The 22,857-nt window shown below is 41.0% G+C and overlaps 1 protein-coding gene across 3 annotated transcripts in view; it reads left to right on the forward strand.

The window, feature by feature from the left end:
• Positions 1 to 21,970, forward strand: part of rock2a (rho-associated, coiled-coil containing protein kinase 2a) — a 37,979-nt gene extending 16,009 nt beyond the window's left edge. The window contains exons 6-33 of one of the 3 annotated variants that reach the window (XM_086127080.1): positions 1,478 to 1,622; positions 1,701 to 1,839; positions 3,136 to 3,227; positions 3,320 to 3,479; positions 3,584 to 3,638; positions 5,095 to 5,183; positions 5,263 to 5,311; positions 5,642 to 5,777; positions 6,051 to 6,142; positions 7,697 to 7,943; positions 9,763 to 9,869; positions 10,050 to 10,209; positions 10,316 to 10,476; positions 10,929 to 11,113; positions 11,212 to 11,281; positions 11,844 to 11,947; positions 13,061 to 13,247; positions 13,344 to 13,437; positions 13,510 to 13,604; positions 13,741 to 13,932; positions 14,087 to 14,255; positions 14,381 to 14,451; positions 14,532 to 14,620; positions 14,759 to 14,837; positions 17,305 to 17,572; positions 17,640 to 17,853; positions 18,905 to 18,952; positions 20,689 to 21,970. In XM_086127080.1, the coding sequence (XP_085983206.1) occupies positions 1,478 to 1,622; positions 1,701 to 1,839; positions 3,136 to 3,227; positions 3,320 to 3,479; positions 3,584 to 3,638; positions 5,095 to 5,183; positions 5,263 to 5,311; positions 5,642 to 5,777; positions 6,051 to 6,142; positions 7,697 to 7,943; positions 9,763 to 9,869; positions 10,050 to 10,209; positions 10,316 to 10,476; positions 10,929 to 11,113; positions 11,212 to 11,281; positions 11,844 to 11,947; positions 13,061 to 13,247; positions 13,344 to 13,437; positions 13,510 to 13,604; positions 13,741 to 13,932; positions 14,087 to 14,255; positions 14,381 to 14,451; positions 14,532 to 14,620; positions 14,759 to 14,837; positions 17,305 to 17,572; positions 17,640 to 17,853; positions 18,905 to 18,952; positions 20,689 to 20,692 (3,501 nt within the window). In that variant the 3' untranslated portion in view covers positions 20,693 to 21,970. Of the gene's footprint in view, positions 1 to 1,477; positions 1,623 to 1,700; positions 1,840 to 3,135; positions 3,228 to 3,319; positions 3,480 to 3,583; positions 3,639 to 5,094; positions 5,184 to 5,262; positions 5,312 to 5,641; positions 5,778 to 6,050; positions 6,143 to 7,696; positions 7,944 to 9,762; positions 9,870 to 10,049; positions 10,210 to 10,315; positions 10,477 to 10,928; positions 11,114 to 11,211; positions 11,282 to 11,843; positions 11,948 to 13,060; positions 13,248 to 13,343; positions 13,438 to 13,509; positions 13,605 to 13,740; positions 13,933 to 14,086; positions 14,256 to 14,380; positions 14,452 to 14,531; positions 14,621 to 14,758; positions 14,838 to 17,304; positions 17,573 to 17,639; positions 17,854 to 18,904; positions 18,960 to 20,688 lie in introns of those variants that run through there. The other 2 variants (XM_086127081.1, XM_086127079.1) reach the window with 2 other exon arrangements.
• Positions 21,971 to 22,857: the final 887 nt, after the last annotated feature.

Consider the following 22,857-nt stretch of genomic DNA (forward strand, 5'->3'; position numbering starts at 1 on the left):
GATAGCCCTTAATCACAAAGGAATCTCAGAGCTTCACAAGACCACAAATGAATAGGAAAATCCTCCTTCCAGGATGACCAGGCTGCATTGAATGCCGAGTGGGAAACAAACACATATTGTGATGCTATACAATGTTAACTAGAACACCGTAAGAATTACAGTAATTTAATTTTCAGATAAGGATACAGTGGAACCTCAAAGACAAAAACTGTAAAAGGACCTAAAAAGCAGAGGTAGGCATTACGTGAGTACTGCCTATACACTATACCAGGGGTGGCCAACCAGTCAGACTTAGAGCCATTTTTTTACTGTTAGTGCAAAGAGCCACATACACATGGACATCCCGTCCTCGCGTGCGCACGCGCGCGCACACACACACACACACACACACACACTTTTTTGCCCAAAGATCGACTTTTGAAGCGACCAACCTCCCGCGATCTGATCGCGCACGTGCAAGCACACACACACACACACACACACACACACGCACGCACGCGGGTGCCCAACTTTGCACTCGCGCACATATGCACGCATGTCATGATGAGCAACTGCCTGAACGGCCCGAACATGAATGAAAGCTAAAGACACAAACACACAAATCTTTTTCCGCTGCCCCATTTCCTCCTCCCACCCCTTGTGGTCGACTTGGAACCAGCCCGCTGGCTCCCGGTCGATTGCGATCGACGTATTGGTCACACCTGGCTTAAAAACAGAGGTAATTCGCTGACTATCTTAGCACTTAGCGCCGTTGTTTGCGCATGAGCGGTGATTCAGTCATCTGATTGGTTGCCCTATGTGTCAATCAAGTAACAGGCTTGATGATAGGCTGAAGTAGTACGTTCTGTGTATTTAGCGCCGTTGTTTGAATGACATTGCCACCGCCGAGGCTTTTTCGACGAGCCGCGGGTTGGCCAACCCTGCATTATACTACAGTCAAACCTCGGTTTTCGAACGTCTCTGTTCTCGACCAAATCAGTTTTCGACCAAGAATTTCAAGTTTTTTATGCCTCGGATGACGACCGAATTTCGGTTCTCGACCAAACTGAGCGCACTAGAATGCGTCACTTGACTCCTCTCGCCTTCCTTACATGAGGAAGTGACGCTTTCTTGGGTTGACGAGGAAGTGACGCTTCCTCGTGTAGCGTTCCATTGTGCACAGACGTGTTCAATAAAGATTTTTTTTTTTAAAAGAGCGTGGTTTCGGTTTTCGAACAAATCGGTTTTCGAACAGCCTTCTGGAACGGATTATGGTTGAAAACCGAGGTATGACTGTTTATCTAAATAAAATCAGAAAATAGATCTATCTATCTATCTTTGAATAAAATATTTGATTCTAGAGGTTACATTGTATTTCTTGGCAAGGATAATTTAGGGTTTAATGGGAGTTTTATCACATGAATTTAAATTGAGATCATGACTTCAAATTCGGTGTGTAAAAATGTGTTGACTATTTACATTTTGCTTTTTGTCACAGACCGGTATGGTACACTGTGACACAGCAGTTGGAACCCCTGACTACATCTCACCTGAAGTGCTGAAATCCCAAGGAGGCGATGGATGTTATGGGAGAGAATGTGACTGGTGGTCTGTTGGGGTCTTCATCTTTGAAATGCTTGTTGGTCAGTGTTTTTTTTTTCTTTTTTTCTTTAAATGTCATTTCTTTTTTCAATACATTAAACCGTTCTGCGCACTTTCAGGTGACACGCCATTCTATGCTGACTCTCTGGTGGGAACCTACAGTAAGATCATGGACTATAAAAACTCCCTTAACTTTCCGGATGATGTCGAGATCTCCAAAGATGCAAAGAATATAATCTGTGCCTTCTTGACTGACAGGTATTTAAATGGCTCATGGCCACGAATGTTTTACTCTTTAAGTGTCCCTGTTTGGTCCGTAAACTGTAAAAAAGTACAAGACACTATTGTTGCATTATCCTGGCTTGGCTGACATTGTGTTGAATGCTCAATTTGGAAGGATTTCCTGATGTTGTTTGCGATCGTAAAAACTAGGATTTGACCGATATGGATTTGTTTAGGTATTTTTTTTTTCTTTTTTCTTTTTAGGCCGATTGATATTCGGCAGAAAAAAATTGTGATAAATCTGAAGGCAGTCAGTCTCTGATGGTATTTTGGGTGTGAGCATTATGTTCGCTCCCAGACTGAGGAAAGATGGGATTGTCACCAGTTGAAAAATCTCTGTGCCTGGAGATAGCATTGAGTCATCTAAATATTTTTCCCGTGACTCTCCTGCCGTTCCACACCAATACGCTGCCTTGCACCAAAATGTTATACTCATAAGTGTAGCAATCAGCATCGCGTTCTCACCATCGAGCTACAATCCAATTTCCTTTGGCACACTCAATCATCATCAGCATCAGCAGATGAAGATATTTGCCAGAGACACATTTTACATGGGCACACTGCCTACTGTCTGTTCATTCCAAAAATGTTAATGCATGTGTCTTACAAAGGCCATATAATAATTTTTTTTAAACGGAAATTAAGTGGCTTTGTTAAAACACCAATAATTGACCATGAAGAATCTCTGAACCTTTTTTTTTTTTTTTTTACTGTTGAATTGTTTCTACAGTCATTTTTGTAGGGCTTGCATGATCTTTTTGTGCTTGTTTGGGTTCTGTCAAGTACCCTCCCTCTCACAGTCAAAAAACATACACATACAGTATATGTTAATTAAAGAGTGAAGACTCTAAATTGCCCTTCGGTGTTAATGGTTGTCTGTCTGTGAGATTGATGTGGGACTTGTCCAGGGTCTAGCCTACATCTCACCCTGTTAATTGGCACATATGTAGTCCAACTTTTCCTGAACACTGTGCTGGTTAAGTTGTATGGAAAATAGACCGATGGATGGGGATTTCTTGTCGTGTTTGTGGCATTTGGTCACATTATGTAATGGGCCATAAATCTCTGTTGGTCGTAGCACACTCTTTTTTTGTGTGCTATATATACAAAAACAATAAATGCTACAAATGTTAAATACTGTTTTGTTTTTCCCAATATTAGAAATCAACACCGTTTGTCCTTTCTTTAATACATATAATACAGCAAAATGGGAGAAGTAGTCGAAGGTTGATTTTGTTTATTCTCTCTGTTTCTCTTTTTTCTTTTTTAAAGGGAAGTGCGATTAGGACAAAATGGTGTGGAGGAGATCAAGCGACACCCTTTTTTCAGGAATGATCAGTGGACGTTTAACACCATCAGAGAGAGTTAGTGTCTCGATGGATAATGAGATTAATGTGATAGACCTGAACATCGAAGTTTATTGTGTAAGACTTTGTCATTTATTTATTTTTCTTAGCTGTTGCACCTGTGGTCCCAGAGCTGAGCAGTGACATTGACACCAGTAACTTTGATGAGATTGAAGATGACAAAGGTGATGTCGAGACATTCCCCACACCCAAAGCTTTTGTTGGAAATCAGCTCCCCTTTGTGGGCTTCACCTACTTCAAAGAAGACCAGTAAGACATGAGAGAAAGCTTTTTGGGAGCACTTACTTTTCGTAGTATGTAGTTACACTAAGCATAGATTTCAATTGACATATTTTTTTTCTTTCATTTATTAGGCTACTAAATGCGTCCAACAACGCCTCATCTACTAATGATAACTCAAAGGGAGAGGTAAGTCAATTCACACGACACACAATTCATTTTATTGTTCAGGTTTATTGTCCTTAAACACACAACCACACTAATAAAACCCACGTTGGATAGCCGTTACATTACCGGTAGATAAACATTATAGATTAATATTAACACAGGCCCACACTAAAGTACACTGACAGCTACAGGATCAAACATCCTTTGAATAAAACATAACTGAAAGTAATTATTTAAGACGCGTAACCTGTGCTCTTGACTCCATGAAAATATTTAAGTTCAACCATTGGGCCTAAAACTAATTCAGGGAATCACAATCGATTGAAATTCAAATGAAATCGCGTACTCTTAATTGATTAGTTCTTTGAAGGAATATGAAGGATCAGGAGGTTCAACAATGACCACATTTAGATAAGATGCCGTCAATGTTCAGTTTATGGTAAAAATTCTGGTTTCAGAAACATTGGGAATAACCCGTTACCATGCGCGAGCAGACAGTTACTCCTGTATACATGCTAATTGTGATAAATTCAAATGTCCCCCTTTAAAGTGTATGTGTGACATCCAAATGCCTGTATGCACTCCTTATTACTGATGAGATACAAGCTTGTCACCTCTGGGATCTCCTCCCAGAAGTGCATAAGGACACTCCGTGGTGCCCCATTTACACAAGGGAAGGTGACACTGATTCACAATGACTGTGTTCACATGCAGTCAGTATTGGGATTAAGGTCAAAATTCCATTTTCTTTCATTAAGAAAATGCGTTTACATACGTGTGGAAACACGGTTAACCCCATATACTGTACATGGTAATTATGATCAATTGAGTTATCACCATCTAAACCGTGACATACTGGTAATAGTCGTGTGTGTGTGTGTGTGTGCGCGTGTGTGTCGGTCTATATACACTACGGACATGTATACACACTGTTATTTTCACCCTAGAACCAAAATAATGTGAAAACTCCACAGAGAAATCAATGTATGGAAAGTTAGACTTGCTTAGCGAGTGACAACACAAGATGGCCGCCAGTGGCTACACTTATCACTATGTCGATTAAGTGCCATCACTGTGCATACATGTACTTCCTGTATTTGAAAGACCAGGATTTCTTACAGCTTGCGCATGCGCAGAAGACAAACCAATGGAGGTATTCTCATCGCGTTTGTCTGACTAAATATTTGGGTTACAAAAGGGGTTACTCAGGGCTCTTATTTGGGTTTTTGCACATTAAAAGGGTGTTCCAAAACCTGAATATTGCCAATATTTGAGTTTTTAAGGGTTATTGGCTGCATGTTAAGGTTATTGCTTTCTAACTGGACTGGTTCATATCACAGGAGTGTCATTGACTTGGAGTTACACCAATGAATGTGTCGCCACTTAATTTTCTTTAAATAGTACGTTTCCTTAAGAACAAAATGATACTGTGTTTGGATGTTGGTGCAAATTAAAAAAAAATTCCACTTCTTTTCAGTCTGTAGCATTCCAGAAGAAGCTTTGCCACTTGGAAGTCCAGCTAAATAATGAGAAGCAAGCCAAAGATGATCTCGAGCACAAATTCAGGTACATGAGCAGAGGCTCACAAAAGCATGGATCATTGATGAGACGAATGTTTCATATATGTTTATCTGCAACTCTTCAGAGCTGCCACTAGTCGTCTGGATAAAGTCTCCAAAGAGCTCGAAGATGAGGTAAGCAATAATTGCCGACACACCTGCTCCACGGGCAGATTTTACTTGAATATCTATTGCAATATTTTGATGGTGCTACAATCCAGGTTCCCTTTCAGGATAGTTAAGTTTTATACTCTTAATTCATTTTCATGGCTTTCTGTGTAATTCTGTTTCAGTTGAATGCCAGTGCTTTGGAAATGCTAACAAGCACATCAAATGTCTGTGGGGTCTAGGCTTTTGTTAAAGACACCATTTTATTCATATTAATATAGTGATAAAATCACAGGATTGTGAAAGCAAGCAACCCTTTTTGACATTTGGTGCAACGTATGAAATGATTGATTTTAGGTGACCAGCAGGAAGAATTTGGAGTCGAGCCTGAGGCAGCTTGAAAGGGAGAAGGCCCTTCTGCAGCACAAGAGCCTGGAGAGCCAACGCAAGGCCGAGAGTGAAGCTGACAGGAAACGATGTCTGGAAAACGAAGGTGATAGCAGAAAGTATTAACTAAAAAAATGAATTAATTTCATTCCAGTTTTTGGATCCTTTAAAAATGTATAGTCATTGGATACATTTGATAAACATGCCAAAATCATGAGAAGCAACACAATGATCCTGTTGTTTGCATTAATTCAAAAATAAGTCTTTTTCATGTAAAAACTTTATTGGGAGCTTTTTATTCCTATTATTAATAAGTTGATGGGACAATGATTCATGTAATTTTATTGCCACTCCGTTTTTGTTGTGCCTAATCTTACAGTTAACAACCTCCGCGATCAGCTAGATGACTTAAAAAGAAGGAATCAAAATTCACACATTTCCAATGAGAAGAACATTCATCTGCAGAAACAGGTTAGTCAGTTTTTATGATGCACTTGGACCTAATTGTTTGTTTTTTCTTGAATACATGACTTACTATTCATTGATTGTTTCACTGTCAGCTCAAAAGTAAGGCATTAATGTGTACAACATGAAGGCATAACAATACTCCCTATAACAAGTTGCTTGATTTACAAGCCGCAGTTTAAAGTCGCTCGTGCTTGGCTGCTCTTGACGTAAATTTAGGTTGCTTTAGACCAGGGGTGGGCAAGTATTTTCCCGGGGGGGCCAAATGAGAAGCAGAAAATATTGTGGAGGGCCGGGCCAAAAGTTAGAAATAGGACTATTTGCTACAAAATGAGACGAGTAAGAGACCTTGTGGCTTTTCTTTCCTCTCACTCACTGTCTCTAACTTTACCTTGTCTCGATCACCACACATGACAGCATTGCTCAGCTGATGTCGCGCAACGAACTTTTGAAGCCAGCCTCGGGACGCTTAGAAGTCTTCGATGCTCATAGTTAGCGCTATGGAACTCGCCTCCTCTCTTATTAGCGGTCCAGTTTGCGAAAAGTTTTTAACATGATAACAATTAAACCATTCTCGGAAATGTTCACTTACTCGAGCCACAAGCAATTCACTCTGAGCATGGAAATTGCCAGAATCAGACTGAGTAAGAATCGCTTCCTTGTTTTTCAAAGTCTCGTAGATTTGAGTCTAACCGACTCCAGGCGTCTCCTGAATGTTTCGTACTTTGTTACCCGCTTCGTTTAATCAGATACATATCACTTTCCCTTCCATGGTCATTACTCTCTCCCTCTTTCTTCGTCTTCCCCTCCCTCCCTGTGCTCTGCAACTTGAAGTAACTGCGCCACCTGGTGTTGAAATACCTGTCATTACAAGTCCAAACGAAATGAATGCAATCAAACCTGAATTGTGCACCAATCTTCGGCGGGCCGGATTAAAAAGACTAAAGGGCCGGATTCGGCCCGCGGGCCGCAGTTTGACCACCGCTGCTTTAGACCAAGGGTGCCCAAACATTTTGGACCGAAGATCGACTTTTCGATCAAGCAACCTCCCGCGATTGACCTGTTACCGCGCACGCACATATACACGCACGCCATAATGAGCAACAGCTTGACATGGAAGCATGTGACGCACTTTAGCAGCCTGTTAACTGTCGTAGCTCACACGTACCGTTTTAAAGTGCTTCCCTCAGCCCTCTAGATTCCTATTCTTTGTCCGTGCCCTCAGTGAATTGAACACGAAACAAACTCTGAATGAGAATAATAACAATAAAAGATATAGCGCAACAGCTCTGATCACAAGCTGCAATTGCAGATTGCTGAGCGCTAACAACTTCCGGTGACGCAGGTCACGCGCCACCGTAGGTTAAAGATTGAGAAAAAATGAGACTTTTTTTTTTCCTCCTCTACACCCCTCGCGATCGACTTGGGACCAGTCCGCGATCTACCGGTCGATCGCGATCGACGTAATGGGCACCCCTGCTTAAGTCCTGCTCAATACTTGAAAAGCTTTGTTATGAACCTTTGAGGAGTTTTGTAAACCTCACAATTGTTCTCTCTCAGTTGGAAGAAGCCAACATCTTGTTGCGGGCTGAATCTGAGTCTGCAACAAGGCTCCGTAAAACCCAGACAGAGAACAGCAAACAGCTGCAGCAGCTGGAAGTGAACATGCGAGAGCTGCAGGACAAATGCTGTCTACTGGAACGTAGCAAGTTAAGCCTAGAGAAGGAATGCATCACCCTGCAGGCTGCCCTGGAGACAGAACGCAGGGAGCACAGCCAGGGCTCAGAGACCATCAGTGACTTGCTGGGTACGTATGATGAATGCTTTACTTAGCACAGCAATTTGACCTACAATATGTATTCGTGATGGCGGCCCGGTAGTCGAGTGGTTAGCACGTTGACTTCACAGTGCAGAGATACAGGGTTCAATTCTAGCTCCGGCCTTCCTGTGTGGAGTTTGCATGTTCTCCCACATTCCAAAAACAAGCATGGCAGGCTGATTGAACACTCAAAATTGTCCCCAGGTGTGAGTGTGAGTGTGGGCGCGAATGGTTGTTCATTTCTGTGTGCCCTGCGATTGGCTGGCAACCAATTCAGGGTGTCCCCCGCCTACTGCCCGAAGACACCTGGGATAGGCTCCAGCATCCCCCGCGACCCTCGTGAGGATCAAGCGTTTCGGAAAATGAATGAATGTATTCGTGATCGCAGTTCATGCAGAGTAGTTAGCTTACTTAGAGCAGTACAAAAAGACCAAAGAGATATTTGAGGTAGCAAAGAGCGAGCTTCTCTTTTCCCACAAGTACAATAGGAAGTGTGTTATACAGATAAGCGCTAAAAATAAACTACAGTCTGAACATATTTTATTCCGTCCTTAAGAGCTATGAGAGCCACCAATCCGGTGTTTAGTCTTCACGCCTGAGTACATACACTAGTACCTCAATTTACGAAGTTACTTCATCCCGTGACTACGTTTGAAACTCGAAACATTGGTAAATCGAGATAAATATTCCAATTGAAAAGAATGTTAATACAATGAATCTGATCCAAAATTTTATGATATATTTCTATATGTATTCGTAATTGTAAATCAATATTCATTCAATACATTGTCTTTTTTTTTTTTGTTTACGCGAACCCTTGCTTCACATCCCTGGGATTAACCTGCATTAGTAAAAACGCTGCTCCACTGATTCCCAAAAATACTTTTCAAAGAAAAAAAAATATTGAGAGCCTTGAAAACTGGAAAAAACTATGGTCTGAAAATATACGCTACATGCGTTAATAGTTTGTCTGAAGATGCCAAAGATAAAGAAAACCGTATTCTAGCAAGTCTGGGTTCAAGCCATCAGGTTATCCGCCCACAGTTATTGTAGTTATTGCCGCGCACACAGCCAGTCCGCCATCCTGTTGTATAAACTGGGGTGTGGCGCTGTGATCGTTAAGATTGCCATTTTTTTATTTCACCAGGATACAAAGACGGCGGCTAAAAAAAAAGGCATTGATGAAATGAAATCATTATTAACCACACACATATTGTTTGGATTAGAAAATTTACAGTCGGACGAGCCTGTGATCTTTTCATTTCAAGACTTCTAAAATTATCTATTAGACAAAACCCTTTTTGTGCGTATTTGAAGCTGTGAAATCGGAGGCCTTATCTCTGGATCTCTTCTGTCCTGAAGTGCAGACCATAGGAAAGGATCTCAGACAATAGGACCATGGTTTATATCCTTTGTCATGAAGAAGATTTAGAGGAGCAGTGCTTCATTATGAACAGTATTCAAAGCATTGAAATTCCCAGCAGAGGCACACATGTACAACGTTTTTCTTCACACTTAAGCAATTATTTCTCTCCCGGTCGGTAATCACTTACTGGCTATGCATTGTTTCTGAGAGAAATTTCATCAGTGAAATACGACAAACAAAACAAAAAAAACCCCCAAAACAAAACATTAGTTTGCTCATTACTGCTGCCATTTGCCATAATTTGATTGCACCGAAAGTACACACAAGCTGTAATTATCCGGATGTCAATCACTTTTAAACCCTCTATGGTTATATATTATTCAAAGAGAAGGTGAAAGGATGTGTTGTGAGAAATATTTACTCAACATATCCATTTTGTAGGGCGCATCTCTGGCCTTGAAGAGGAGGTACAGCGGCAGAAACGAGCTCTTTCCAAAACGGAGACTGAGAAGAGGCATCTTCAAGAGAAGCTCACTGACTTGGAAAAGGTTAGAGTCAATACTGCACATGACTGTTTAAAACTTAACTCTCTCTCTAATCATTCCGCACTTGGTTCTGGGCTGTTAATATTTTGTCATTTTGGTATCCCCACTGCGGCATGGGTGACTATTCCAGCTTAGTATACTGTGTGTTTAAAAAAGAAAAATCACGTTTGCGCTTGTGCACAGGAGAAGAGCAACAAAGAGATCGATTTGACCTACAAACTCAAGGTGCTTCAGCAGGGGCTAGAGCAGGAGGAAAGCTCCCATAAAGCCACCAGAGCTTTGCTGGCAGACAAGAACAAGATGAAAGTAACCATTGAGGGTGCCAAATCAGAGTCCATGAAGGGTAAGATTCACAATTTTTTTCTCAATGAAGTGTGTATGAAACATTTAAATACCAGCGTGAAGTGTCCCTTTGGTATATATCTTGATGTATCCTTGACACAACCCAGAGTTGGAGCAGAAACTGGCAGAGGAGCGAGCAGCCAAACTGCGGCTGGAGAACAGAATACTGGAACAGGAGAAGCACAGCAGCATGATGGACTGTGACTATAAACAAGCCCTTCAGAAGCTGGATGAGCTGCGCAGACACAAAGACCACCTCACGGAGGAGGTGAGTGAGAATTTATTCACTACTTGGAGGTTACTTATGAGTTGAATGGAAATGACCACTTAAGTATACACTGACAGACCACAACAGTCGGGTATTGCTTTAATGAATATGCAAAGTTTTAATCAAGAACATAATCTCATCATCAAGGTTCATAAACTTAGTCATATTAACTTTGCTTTCTGACTTCCGGGTTGAGTGAACGCTGGCGCGTTTTGGCTGCCGCTGCTCAACCCGTATTGCTTTGTGTTTTTTGTTATTGTAAAGTGTCCTTGGGTGTCTTGAAAGGCGCTTATAAATAAAATGTATTATTATTATTATTATTATTGGGACTCGCATAGTTTTAACAATTGGTGTGTTTGTTAAAGCGGAAACTGATGAAAGGCGGAATATATAACAGAAGGAGAACACAGTCTTGTCTATTTGGCAGCATTTACTCCTGTCCGTGCCTACAGGTGAAAAATCTGACGCTGAAGATTGAGCAGGAGACCCAGAAACGTAACCTGACTCAGAACGACCTAAAGGCCCAGAACCAACAACTGAACTCTCTGCGAACGTCCGAAAAGCAGCTTAAGCAAGAAACGAATCACCTACTGGACATGAAACGCAGCTTGGAAAAACAGAACCAGGAGCTGCGCAAGTCAGTGAAATTTTTGTTATCGCTTACTTGAATGCATGTTTTATATTTAGACATGCAGAGAGGATGGATCATTAAGGAAATGCCCGTTTTGTTTACAGAGAAAGACAAGACGCAGACGGGCAAATGAAGGAACTACAAGACCAGTTAGAAGCTGAACAGTATTTTTCTGTGAGTCGATACCCCTTAAAGGGACCCTTGAGTGGGCTGATCCTTGGCACTTGTAGTGAATAATAGCTCCGTATGTAAAAATGATGTCGGCACTAAAATTCACCTCCATAAAAGAATCTGGAGTGATATTTGGGGGGGGTGAGATATATCACAAATTGGCCCGCCTCCTTTTGGAGCTTGCTGGAGTGGGGCGTGGCTATATTGCACATTTCCATTCAGCGATTTTGAATTTGTTAGTTTTCTATTGATTTCTCCAAAACGAATTGATGTAATTGAACATGCAAGCTCATATCTTTACCCTGATCAAATAAAAAAAAATACAGAAAATGAGCTGATGATCCCTATAAAACGTTTCACTCATTAAAAATACGTTAATTTTTGTAATATGATCTACTGTTGGAATATCAGCAACCGTTTTATTTTTTTCATCTAATGCATCTCTTTATGTTCAGACCAAAAGCAGTCGACCAATTATACATTCTTAAAAAAAAACTCACATTAAAGCAATGCATAATCATTTGTACAGCAATCTTGTATTTGACCTGCGTTTTGTGTTTTCCAGACTTTGTATAAAACCCAGGTTCGTGAACTAAAAGAGGAATGCGAGGAGAGAAATAAACTCTATAAAGAAGTGCAGCAATCTCTTCGGGAACTACAGGAGGAGAGGTGTTTTAACTTTTCAAAGCATTTTTGTATTTCTGTAATCCCGACGAACAAACCACCAAATGACCATGATAGTATTGAATCTCTGGCATCTGGGCATTTGCTGCAGCCAGCAAGTTTTTCTCTATTGGCATTCTGTTGCTAACAGCAGCATCTAGTGGTACCCGTGTAACTGAAGATTGTACTGATAGTAGTAGTCCATGTACCTTTATAAATGAAGTGATTATAGCTGGCTGGATAGATTTCCAAAAATAATTACACACAACTGTGTTCATACTTATTAATGTGCCATGCATGTAATATTTTCCTCGACTATATATTAGAAATGGTACATACAAAAAAAAATAGCACTGTTCAACTTACTAGTCCTTCTCAAGGTATAAGTGATAAGGTGCTGATAATTCAAATTCTAAATCACAGGCTGGATGTACCGTATTGGCCCGAAAATAAGACGGTGTTTTTTGCATTGAAATAAGACTGAAAAAGTGGGGGTCGTCTTATATTCGGGGTCTAGACATTATGCCCATTCACGACGCTAGATGGCGCCAGATATCAGTGAAGCGAATGCTGAACTTGACTTCCCAGGCCAAAGCGAACCCGTCACGAAGAATAAAAATAAAAATAGCGGTAGCATGAAGAAGAAAAATTAAAAATAGCGGTAAGAAAGAAAAGAGAAGAAAATAATAAAATAGATAACAGAAAATGGAGAAATGTTGCGACAATCTGGAGAAAAGTGGGTCAAAGATCGGCCAGGTTAACCGGCAGCTGAGGAGAAATTATGATGTAAACTTCAAGATGATGGTGATAAATGAGGCAGAGTCTTCAAACAATTGATAGATTAAGATATTAAGACTTGAATGAGGCAAAAAAAAACATGTTTTTTTTTCCCTCTCAAATATAATCAATTGTTTCAGATGAACTGTAATTATTTTCTGTATAAAAATTAATTTGGTGTTCAAAAAGTCTTTTTTCAAACTTTAGTCTTGGAAAAGAAGGGGTCGTCTTATAATCAGGGCCGTCTTATATTCGGGCCAATACGGTACAGTAATATAAAGTATTGATGTCGTAGATTTGCGGATGACTATTGGTCGGCCTTTCATTTTGTGATTCTTTCAGAGATTCTCTGGCTGCCCAGCTGGAAATCACGCTGACCAAGGCTGACTCAGAGCAGCTCGCTCGCTCAATTGCTGAAGAGCAATACTCTGATCTGGAGAAGGAAAAAATCATGAAGGAACTGGAGCTGAAGGAGATGATGGCCCGCCATCGTCAGGAATTGTCTGAGAAGGACATCACCATCAATTTGGTATGCATTTGTGAGGCATTTAATTCTGGTAAAAGTTACCTGCATAATTGACACACACAGCTCACCATATCTCTTGCAATATTGTTGATGTTACAGTTGGAAGAAGCCAATCGGACCCTGACCAGTGATGTCGCCAACTTGGCCAATGAGAAGGAAGAGCTCAACAACAAAATGAAGGAAACCCAAGAAGGTATTTATAGTTTGGTTTAACATACATACTGCAAACACAAATAACCATTATTGCCTTTTTTTTTGAATGTAGAAACAGAGAAGTCAAAGGACTGGGAGCAGCAGATCAATCAGATGAAGCACACATTTGAGAAGCAGCTGCAGTCTGAGAGGACGCTGAAAACTCAGGCTTGTTATGTTGCTATGTCTAACAACGGCCATGCAAAGCTGTGTTTCTTTCAACATTGCAAGACACTTCTTTTACACCAATACATTTCAGAAGTTGGATTAAAAAAAAACAACAACACAAATGTCCGTCTTACAGGCCGTCAACAAGCTGGCAGAGATCATGAACAGGAAGGAGGTCCGGGGTGGAAGTAGTCGCCGTGGCAATGACACAGACATGCGCCGCAAGGAGAAAGAGAACAGAAAGCTGCAGCTTGAGCTGAGATCGGAAAAGGAAAAACTCAATAGTACCATCATCAAATATCAGCGAGAGATCAACGAAATGCAGGCGGTGAGTCGAACAGTCACAGCTTGGTTTCACATTCTTCATGAGATGTTTTGGATGATCTGCGCCACAAAGGTTGAGTTCATGTCGACGCAGGTGCAAAGAAATACATCCTTCTCCCAGTATATTTGATCACACCTGTTTCAATTGTACTTTGTAGCAACTGGCAGATGAGAGTCAGATGCGAATTGAGCTTCAGATGGCTCTGGACAGTAAAGACAGTGACATCGAGCAGCTGCGGAATCTCCTCCAATCACTCAGTGTTCAATCAATAGACTCTGCCAGCGTCAGTAGTGGTCCGGACTTTGATGCTGATGATGCCTTTACAGGTAAAAAATAAATAAAGAGATCAACAAAAACCCAGATTCATAAAAATGCATAAAAAAAATTAACTCAGATTTAGTTCAGCTGGAGATATAAATAATACTTCTATGAGTCTTTCTTTTTCACTTAGAAACAAGGCTTGAAGGGTGGCTGTCCCTCCCTGTGCGGAACAACACCAAGAAGTTTGGATGGGAAAAAAAGGTAAACATTTCAAACTGATATGTGAAAGATCAGGAAATGTGTTCTTTTTTTTTTTACCATGTTCTTATCACTTGCTGTAGTATGTTGTTGTGAGCAGCAAGAAGATTCTCTTCTACAAGAGTGAGCAAGACAAAGAGCAGTCCATCCCTTATATGGTGCTTGATATAGAGTGAGTACAGCATTTGAATCAAACTGCAGAGTCGTATGAAAATTCATGAGTAATTTACTTCCTGAGAGTGAGCGTGAATCTCTCAGCAGTGTGTATCTGTGTGTGTGTGTTTTATTTTAATTTTTTTTCTCTACACAGCAAACTCTTCCATGTGAGGCCTGTCACCCAAACAGACGTGTACCGAGCTGATGCCAAAGACATTCCAAGAATATTCCAGGTCTGTAGTTGCAACTTCACTCTTTAAATCATTGAGATTGTATACCGGGCATTCGGGCACAGTCACTTCAATAGAAGACACACTTGCCTCCAAAAGTATTCAGAGTGTGGTGGTGAAGTAGCCCGGAAATCAATTAGCTTTCATCAAAAAATTGTGTTTACAGTGTGTATGTTATCTATGGGAAGGCTGGACAATATGGCTGAAAAATGAATCGTGATGTATTTCATATCAGTCGATATTGATAGTTACTGATTTATTATTCTTTTTTTTCCTTTTTTTTTTTACTTAATCAAAATCAGAAGTATTAACTGGTTGAAAGAGAAAATACAATGCAACACAATTATCCAGAGGAAAATTACCATTCTAAATATCGAGTAGTAAAAGACATTTTCAAGGAACGAACACTGTTGTGCGCATTATAATGTGCACTGTTGTTTACATCCCCTGTTCCGAGCAAATATGTATTAGCGGATAATGTAGAGCTGCTACCACAATTCATTCATTATTCATACAGTGTAAATGTAGCATCTAAAAAAAATAAGAACCCCCCACCCCCTCACAAACGAATACTGTCGTGGAGTGCATGCATTTCAGTTGTCATCCTAATAACTAGGCCGGCCGGTGGCCGAGTGCTTAGTGCATCGCCCTGTCAGGTTCGATCTGACCTTCATTTGTGGAGTTGGCATGTTCTCCCCGTGCCTGCGTGAGTTTTCTCCGGGTACTCTGGTTTGCTCCCACATTCCAAAAACTTGCATGGCAGGCTGATTGAACACTCTAAATTGTCCATAGGTGTGAGTGTGAGCGCAGATGGTTGTTCATCTCTGTGTGCCCTTCGATTGGCTGGCAACCGGTTCAGGGTGTCCCCCACCTACCGCCCGAAGACGGCTGGGATAGGCTCCAGCACCCCCCGCAACCCTTGTGAGGATAAAGCGGATCAGAAAATGGATGGATGCTTGTAACTGTAATAGTAGTACATTTTTCTGTTGCTATTAAAATGTTCAATAATGTACACTGTCCCGTATAATCAAATGGTATGTCATTTTTTTAGACCTAATTTAACTTGTTAGCAGGCTCATTATTGACATGAAACATTTTGCTTTTCATACAGTATCTGATTGTGACTTCAACGCAATGCTGAGGGTAGGCGGCAGCTAAAACCAGAAGCTAGAAAGTCAGAGGGAGCTCCTTTACATCTACAGCATGTACTGTGTCTAACCGGAACCGTTAATTACATCAGTTTGAGCAATGCAATTTAATTTTATAGCAATTGTTGCGCTGAGGCGACTAGTTATTTATTTTCACAAAGTTTAGGTGTGTTACACCACCACCATTTTCTTTCCATTCCGCTGTGCCAGATTTCCCGAACCTAGCAGAAGTCCACCCAAATCACGTTTGCCATTGTTGCGCGTCCTTGATCTACTAGGCCGGGGGTCAGCAACATGCGGCTCCAGAGCCGCATGCGGCTCTTTAGCGACATCTAGTGACTCCCTGGAGCTTTATTAAAAAAATGTTTGAAAATGATTTTGATAGTAGGCTAATATCGCTCAAATAGATACATGTTGCAGCTCCGAAAAAGGAGAGATGTGGCGTTTTTTTTTTAAACGTACACTTTATTTATGCTTTTAACAGTCTCGACAACCAGACACGTCCGCGTCCGACTCCGTGCCTTCTCTCTTCTCGTTCAACTCGAGAGGTGTTCAAAGATAGCCTCAGAGAAATGAAAATTAATAATCACTTCACTGACACTAAGAAAAGCGAAAATAATGCACCAAAACAAAAAAATCAAGCGAGGAAATTACAAAATAAATTCTATGGGGGGGGGGGGGCGTTTGTGAACACACAACAAAGGAATGAATAACATAAACAATTCTGAGACAGTCCAGTCTCCTCCATACATACAGCATGTGTTTCCTTCATTGTAAGTTTTATAGAAGGCTTTTATTTTTTTGTGGCTCCAGACATATTTGTTTTTTGTTTTTTTTGTCCTATATGGCTCTTTCAACATTTTGCATTGCCGACAGCTGTACTAGGCGAAGATGTTAGGGAATCCCTTTACCTCCTCGTTTTTTAAAATGTTCAATTCACTTGAGATTTTCAGTAGTTCTGACAAAGATCAAAATGTTGCTTGATATTGACATGATTTCATGTGAAATATAATGAGATATAATGTGTTCATCATTTCACACAAGTCGCTCCAGAGTTTAAATTGCACCCCCGGCCGAACTATGAAAAAAAAAACTTGCCATTTATAATCCGGAATATACAGTGTTTCAACAATATATGATGTGCAGACGTCGACACTGAACCGGAATTGATTAAAAAGAATAACTCAAGCTCTTTGACCAGGACATCCAAAAGTGCCCTAAAATGGAAACCTTATTGATTATTTGAGAAGGATGATTGCCGTGAGTTAAAGTGGTAAAGACAAATGCACAACCTGAATCATGCTTTTCTTTTGGTTGTTCAGATTCTTTACGCCAATGAAGGGGAGAGCAAAAAGGAGCCCGAATATCCTGTAGAGCCGCTGCCAATCGGTGAAAAGTCCAGCTACATCTGTCACAAAGGCCACGAGTTCATCCCCACACTGTACCACTTCCCCACCAACTGTGAGGCATGCACCAAACCGCTATGGAACATGTTCAAGCCTCCGCCTGCTTTGGAATGTCGACGCTGCCACATTAAGTGTCACAAGGACCATATGGACAAAAAGGAGGAGATCATTGCTCCTTGCAAAGGTAAATTTGATCAAGGCCATTTTTTTTCCAAGCATATTAATAATATGTACCGTACTTTGCACTTCAGTGAACTATGACGTGTCGACGGCGAAGAACCTGCTGCTGCTCGCCATGTCTCAGGAGGAGCAGCAAAAGTGGGTGAGCCGCCTGGTTAAGAAGATTCCCAAGAAGCCGCCACCCCCGGAGAACTTTTCACGCTCCTCACCACGCACTTCCATGAAAGTCCAACCCAGTCAGTCCATTAGGAGAGCCAGTCGACAGCTCCCCACCAGCAAGAGCAGGTAGTTAAAGTTTTTCCACTTTTTTAAAGTTGCTAAGCGTGTTGTCAATCTTGTGCTGTAAATGGTGTTCACGTCAATATCCTGTTGAATAGGTACGCGTTTTTAAAGGTGGGAGATGTGCCTTGCTGTAGGGGTGACAAACGACTTAAAATAAAAGAAAAACACCATCTTCTAGGGTAAATGCAGAATGAATTCACTCTTAGGTTCTACAATCTGGGCCTAAACACAACAAAAACCAGGGAAACAATCCGAACAAATCCTTGGTGTAGTTGCTGTTCGGGCGGCATCTGAATTTTCATTTCACACGGCAACCAGTAGAGGGTGTAATGATTTTTCCAGGCCAACTAATACTGAGGGGAAAAAATGAACTGGAAGCTGGCAAAGTATGTTGCAGGTCACTAGAAAATCTTTGTTGTTTGTTGTACAGTGTTCGTATGAGCTTGGAAAAACTGGAAAAGTTATGGAACACTCAAGTTGTGTTTTTGTGACGTCATCAAAAATAATGCTCTCTTGTGCAAGTCCAATGCTCCCCATTTGAAAAGAAAATTCATAACAATTAAATTGAAGTTCATCGGTTTGGTATTAATACTGGTTTAAAAAAAATAGCCCTGTGAGAAATACATCGTAAAGTACATAAAAATGTAAAAGTTTGTACATTTAAAATTAAAAGAGAAGTTGAGATGAAACAATTATTGTTTACTTTGACAAATGTGTGCTTTCAAATGGATGCAGATGGTTTTGACAAAGCCTCTTGTGTTCACAATTTTTTTGGGGGGGGGGGGGTAATCCCACAGAGAAGAATGGAAGCGCTGTTATTTTGTTTTCAGTTTATTGAGGGTGTACAAATACCCTCGTCCAGAATGTGCATTACAATCACGTACTCCAGATTTTTACCCATGTCAGACTGCCGTCTTCATCATTTGGATCTCCTCTACTGATGTTCTACTCTTCTCCCCCGTTTAAGGACTTTGCCCTTTTCCCCCAAATATTTGCGATGGGGGCACCTTCGGCATATCGTTTGACTCATTAAAAAAAATGTTTCATTCACTAGATCAAATGGCCTCAAATTGATGCGAGAAAACTCCAGCAGTGGACTATGGTACTAGATGATTTCTCCTGTTTCTGTCATCTTGGGTCATTTTGCGGTGGTGGGCAACTTGCACGTTGGGCTCAAGGCATGTATCAGCTTGAGGTGCTTAAATGAACGCTTGCTCTGAGGATGGACTGTGCGGTGACTAAAGTGATTATTTCATTGCCTTGTTGTCTTTATTGACTATTATTGTAGATCATTATTTTGCAAGGATACCGAACAAGTCATTTGAGCATTTATTTAACATCCTTGTAAGGGAAGCTGTCAGGTTCAGTCGTGAAGGCCAAAAGCGGAACACGTCTTGGAAAATGAAAACATGATTACAAATACAGTTTTTCTATTGCACCCATTCTACTTGTGCGCTGAATAATTTGACCGGTGAAGATGAAGAGTGTCCTGGAACATGGATCCGAAACTGGATTTATCATATCAAATAAATGCTCAGATGGCTTTCCATAATGTTTGACTCTGTTGACTGTATGTTCTTATGTACATTTCAAGTGGCAGGCGCGATTTACTCGCAAACATATATAACTGTTTACACTGGGAGAAGCAATGTTGCTGCATGCGCAGGTGCCGAATTGGCACATAAATAACTCCACTGGTGTCAAAACCAGGCGGTGACGACATGGAAGTAATCAGGAATATCAATAAGAAATGTACAATACTGGCTGGTTGGCCTGGGCCGGGCGTCGGCAACCCGTGGCTCCGGAGCCGCATGCGGTTCTTTACCGCCGCCCTAGCGGCTTCCTAAAGCTTTTTAAAAAATGTTTGAAAATGGAAATATATTTTTAGTTTGGTTTAAGGAGGAAAAATATGACACAAACATTCTTCACATTTTCTAGTTCTGTAAAAATGTGTAGAATAAAACTTAAATTTCAACATTTCTGTCGGCGAAGATTTGCGTCATAGCCTGCGACACACGTTTCAATTCGCAGGGTGGGATGCCAGGCAGGTGGCTGTTGGGGGGGGGGGGGGGGGGACGGCCTTTAATGTACAATTCACCGAGGGTACTGGCAGAGAATGGGAATGTGGAGAAGCATTTTAAAACGGTACACGTGAGCTACGTAGTTAACACGCTGCAAAAATGCGTCAAATGCCTCCGCGACGAAGGTAGGTAGGCATGCGTGTGTAAGTTAATGCGCGTGTGCGGTAACGGGTCGATCGCGGGAGGTTGGTTGATCGAAAAGTAGATCTTTGGTCAAAAAAGGTTGGGCACCCCTGCTCTGCAGGATGCAGTGCAGGGAAAAATATAGTATTTGTAGCCAACTTAGTCATTTTGATAGTAGGCTAATATAGATACATACAGCATGCGTTGCCTTCATTGCAAGGCTTATAGAAGGTTTTTGTTTTTTTTTGCGGCTCCAGACATTTATTATTTTTTTGTCCAATACGGCTCCTTCAACATTTTGGGTTGCCGACCCCTGGCCTGGGCTGACTCGTCTTCCCTCCACTTGATTTCAATTAGGCTCATCTCAGAATTACACCGCCGGCCTGGCTGCAGTGGGCAATTATTTTGCTTCTTTAAGGATAGACTTTGCATTCGTGTCAGCATATTTACTGTTAAAACTTAACAGTTAATATCTTTTAAATGTAACCAGTCGGTGGAAAAAAAAATACAATTCATTTGACTTGTAGTGCAAATCCAAATTAAAAGACAGTAAATGAAGTAGATGGCAGGGTTTTTGTCTTTCACTTGTGCAACTCAAATGTTTTAAACTACAACTGTTTTTGTCTTGCTCTAGCTAACCTTGTGCAGGAAAAGTGCGTGCGTCTTGAAGGTGCTCCCTCTTAAAATGAAGACTTTATGACAAAGCTCCACTGGCCAAAAAGCACACTGACCTTCACCTTTCCACGAGTCACCCTCCTGCTTGACGCCACGACTTCCAGCTCATCTCTTTTCAAGGTGACGTGGCCGCTCGAGAGCTTGGCAGCCCTCGAGGCGACGGGGGAGCATTTGACGCAGACTTTAAAGTGCGTCTCGGAGGGATTCGGGGCTTCCACAGACAAAGATGAGTTGCGCATTCCGCAACGCTTGATTGAAGGACGCTCATCTCCTCCCCTTCTTCTTCATTGTGGACTGTTGCCAAAAAATATGTTGTGCGTTATCGTTGTCAGTAACATGAAGGGGTGTCCTGTGGAAAACAACACCAAAAAAAAGATAATAAAAATCCTGTTAGTTGTTGGTGTAGTTCAGCACCGTTTGACATTCAGCATAGCTTTCAGATGTGTTTACACTGCTCACAGAAACTTGAAGAAGCGACTTTAGCGAAAGAGCCACCAAAGCGCTGCTTATTGCAATCTTTTCTGTCCGACGTGAACAGAAACCACTTTGAATGACGGCTCCTGTTAATCCCACCGCTCTGCACTGTCAGTTCAGCGTTTTATTGTTTTACTGAATTAAAGGGATGTGCCCTCCTTGCTTTTCCTGATCCAAGCTCAGCACCTGCTGTTGTTTGAATGTAAAAACTGGCATGCACCAGAGTCAAGACACAAGCATTGTATTCCTTGGATCCAAATTTACTCGTCTGAAGCGCTTTGTTAATCACCAAGAGAGCGAATGACCTTGCATGTCTGCTTCTTGTCACGCACGTACACTGCGACACATTAAGATGAACTGAAGGAAGTATACCAAAAAGCAGAGTCAAAATCCAGTTGACGTACTGAAAAGCACTGTTGCATTCAAAGTTTTGCTTCAAAGGTGATTCTTGTGATATTTTTGTATTAAAAGATACCGGATGTTAGTTTGGGCACATTGTGTTTGGATGTGGCTTTTATATAGCAAGTGGAGAGACACAGAGTGTGTTTGTGTATGTGCGATCTCCTTTAACCTTCAAGCATGTTTTATACATATAAATATACACAGTAGTATACACAATACAGTATATATTTTACATGCCATACAGTGCACATATTATTTATACAGCTGTCTCCACTTTGCATTTAAGGGCTTTACATCCAGACTGCATGTTGGCTACCAAACAGTTCTCTAAAATAAGCACTTCAACAATAAAGATGTGGATGTGCCTTTTGGCTCTTCAGTTATCATTTGTCTTTGCTGAAATAAACCGGAATAGATTGGGTAACTCACCACACACTAGTATCCTTATATCTTTATTACCAAATGCAAAAATAATCATATCTGCATGCGTGTTTGTGTATATATTTATGTGTGTACATGTATAGATGCACAATGTGTGTGTGTGTATATATATATATATAATATATATTAGAGCTGTCAAACGATTAAAATATTTAATCTAATTAAAAATGCAACTGTCATAACTCAAATTCGCTAAAAATTAATCATGATTACTCACACATTTTTTATCGTTTCCGAATTTCCTTTTAGATTTTTTGTCCTATTTTTCCCCATTTTAATGCTCTCATCAACATGGAATCATGAATCAGTTTTCTACTATTTCTTCAATTTTTACACAGTATGATTTAAATCCGATATCAAGGTGGCGAATGACAGGATCAAATGAATCATCCATCCATCCATTTTCTGAACCGCTTTATTCTCACAAGGCTCGCGGGGGTGCTGGAACCTATCCCAGCTGTCTCCGGGCAGTAAGCGGGGACAGCCTGAACCGGTTGCCAGCCAATCCCAGGGCACATACAAACAACCATACCACGCACACAATTTCGAGTTTTCAATCAGCCTGCCATGTATGTTTTTGGAATGTGGGAGGAAACCAGAGTACCTGGAGAAAACCCACGCAGGCCCGGGAGAACATAAGGAGGCCGGAGCCGGGATCGAACCCACGACCTCTGTCAATTGAATCAGCAAACAGTTTTTGTTTAAATTAAATGTTTGATTAAACAACAATAAAAAGGATTAAATATTGCAAAAGCAAACATTTTTTGTTTGGTGTTATAATTTGTAACATCCAACATGTGTTCATTAGTAT

The sequence above is a fragment of the Hippocampus guttulatus genome, chromosome 13 (genome assembly GCF_054856545.1).
Source record: "Hippocampus guttulatus isolate MCC_2025c chromosome 13, RoL_Hgut_1.0, whole genome shotgun sequence".
Taxonomy (NCBI): Eukaryota; Metazoa; Chordata; class Actinopteri; order Syngnathiformes; family Syngnathidae; genus Hippocampus; species Hippocampus guttulatus.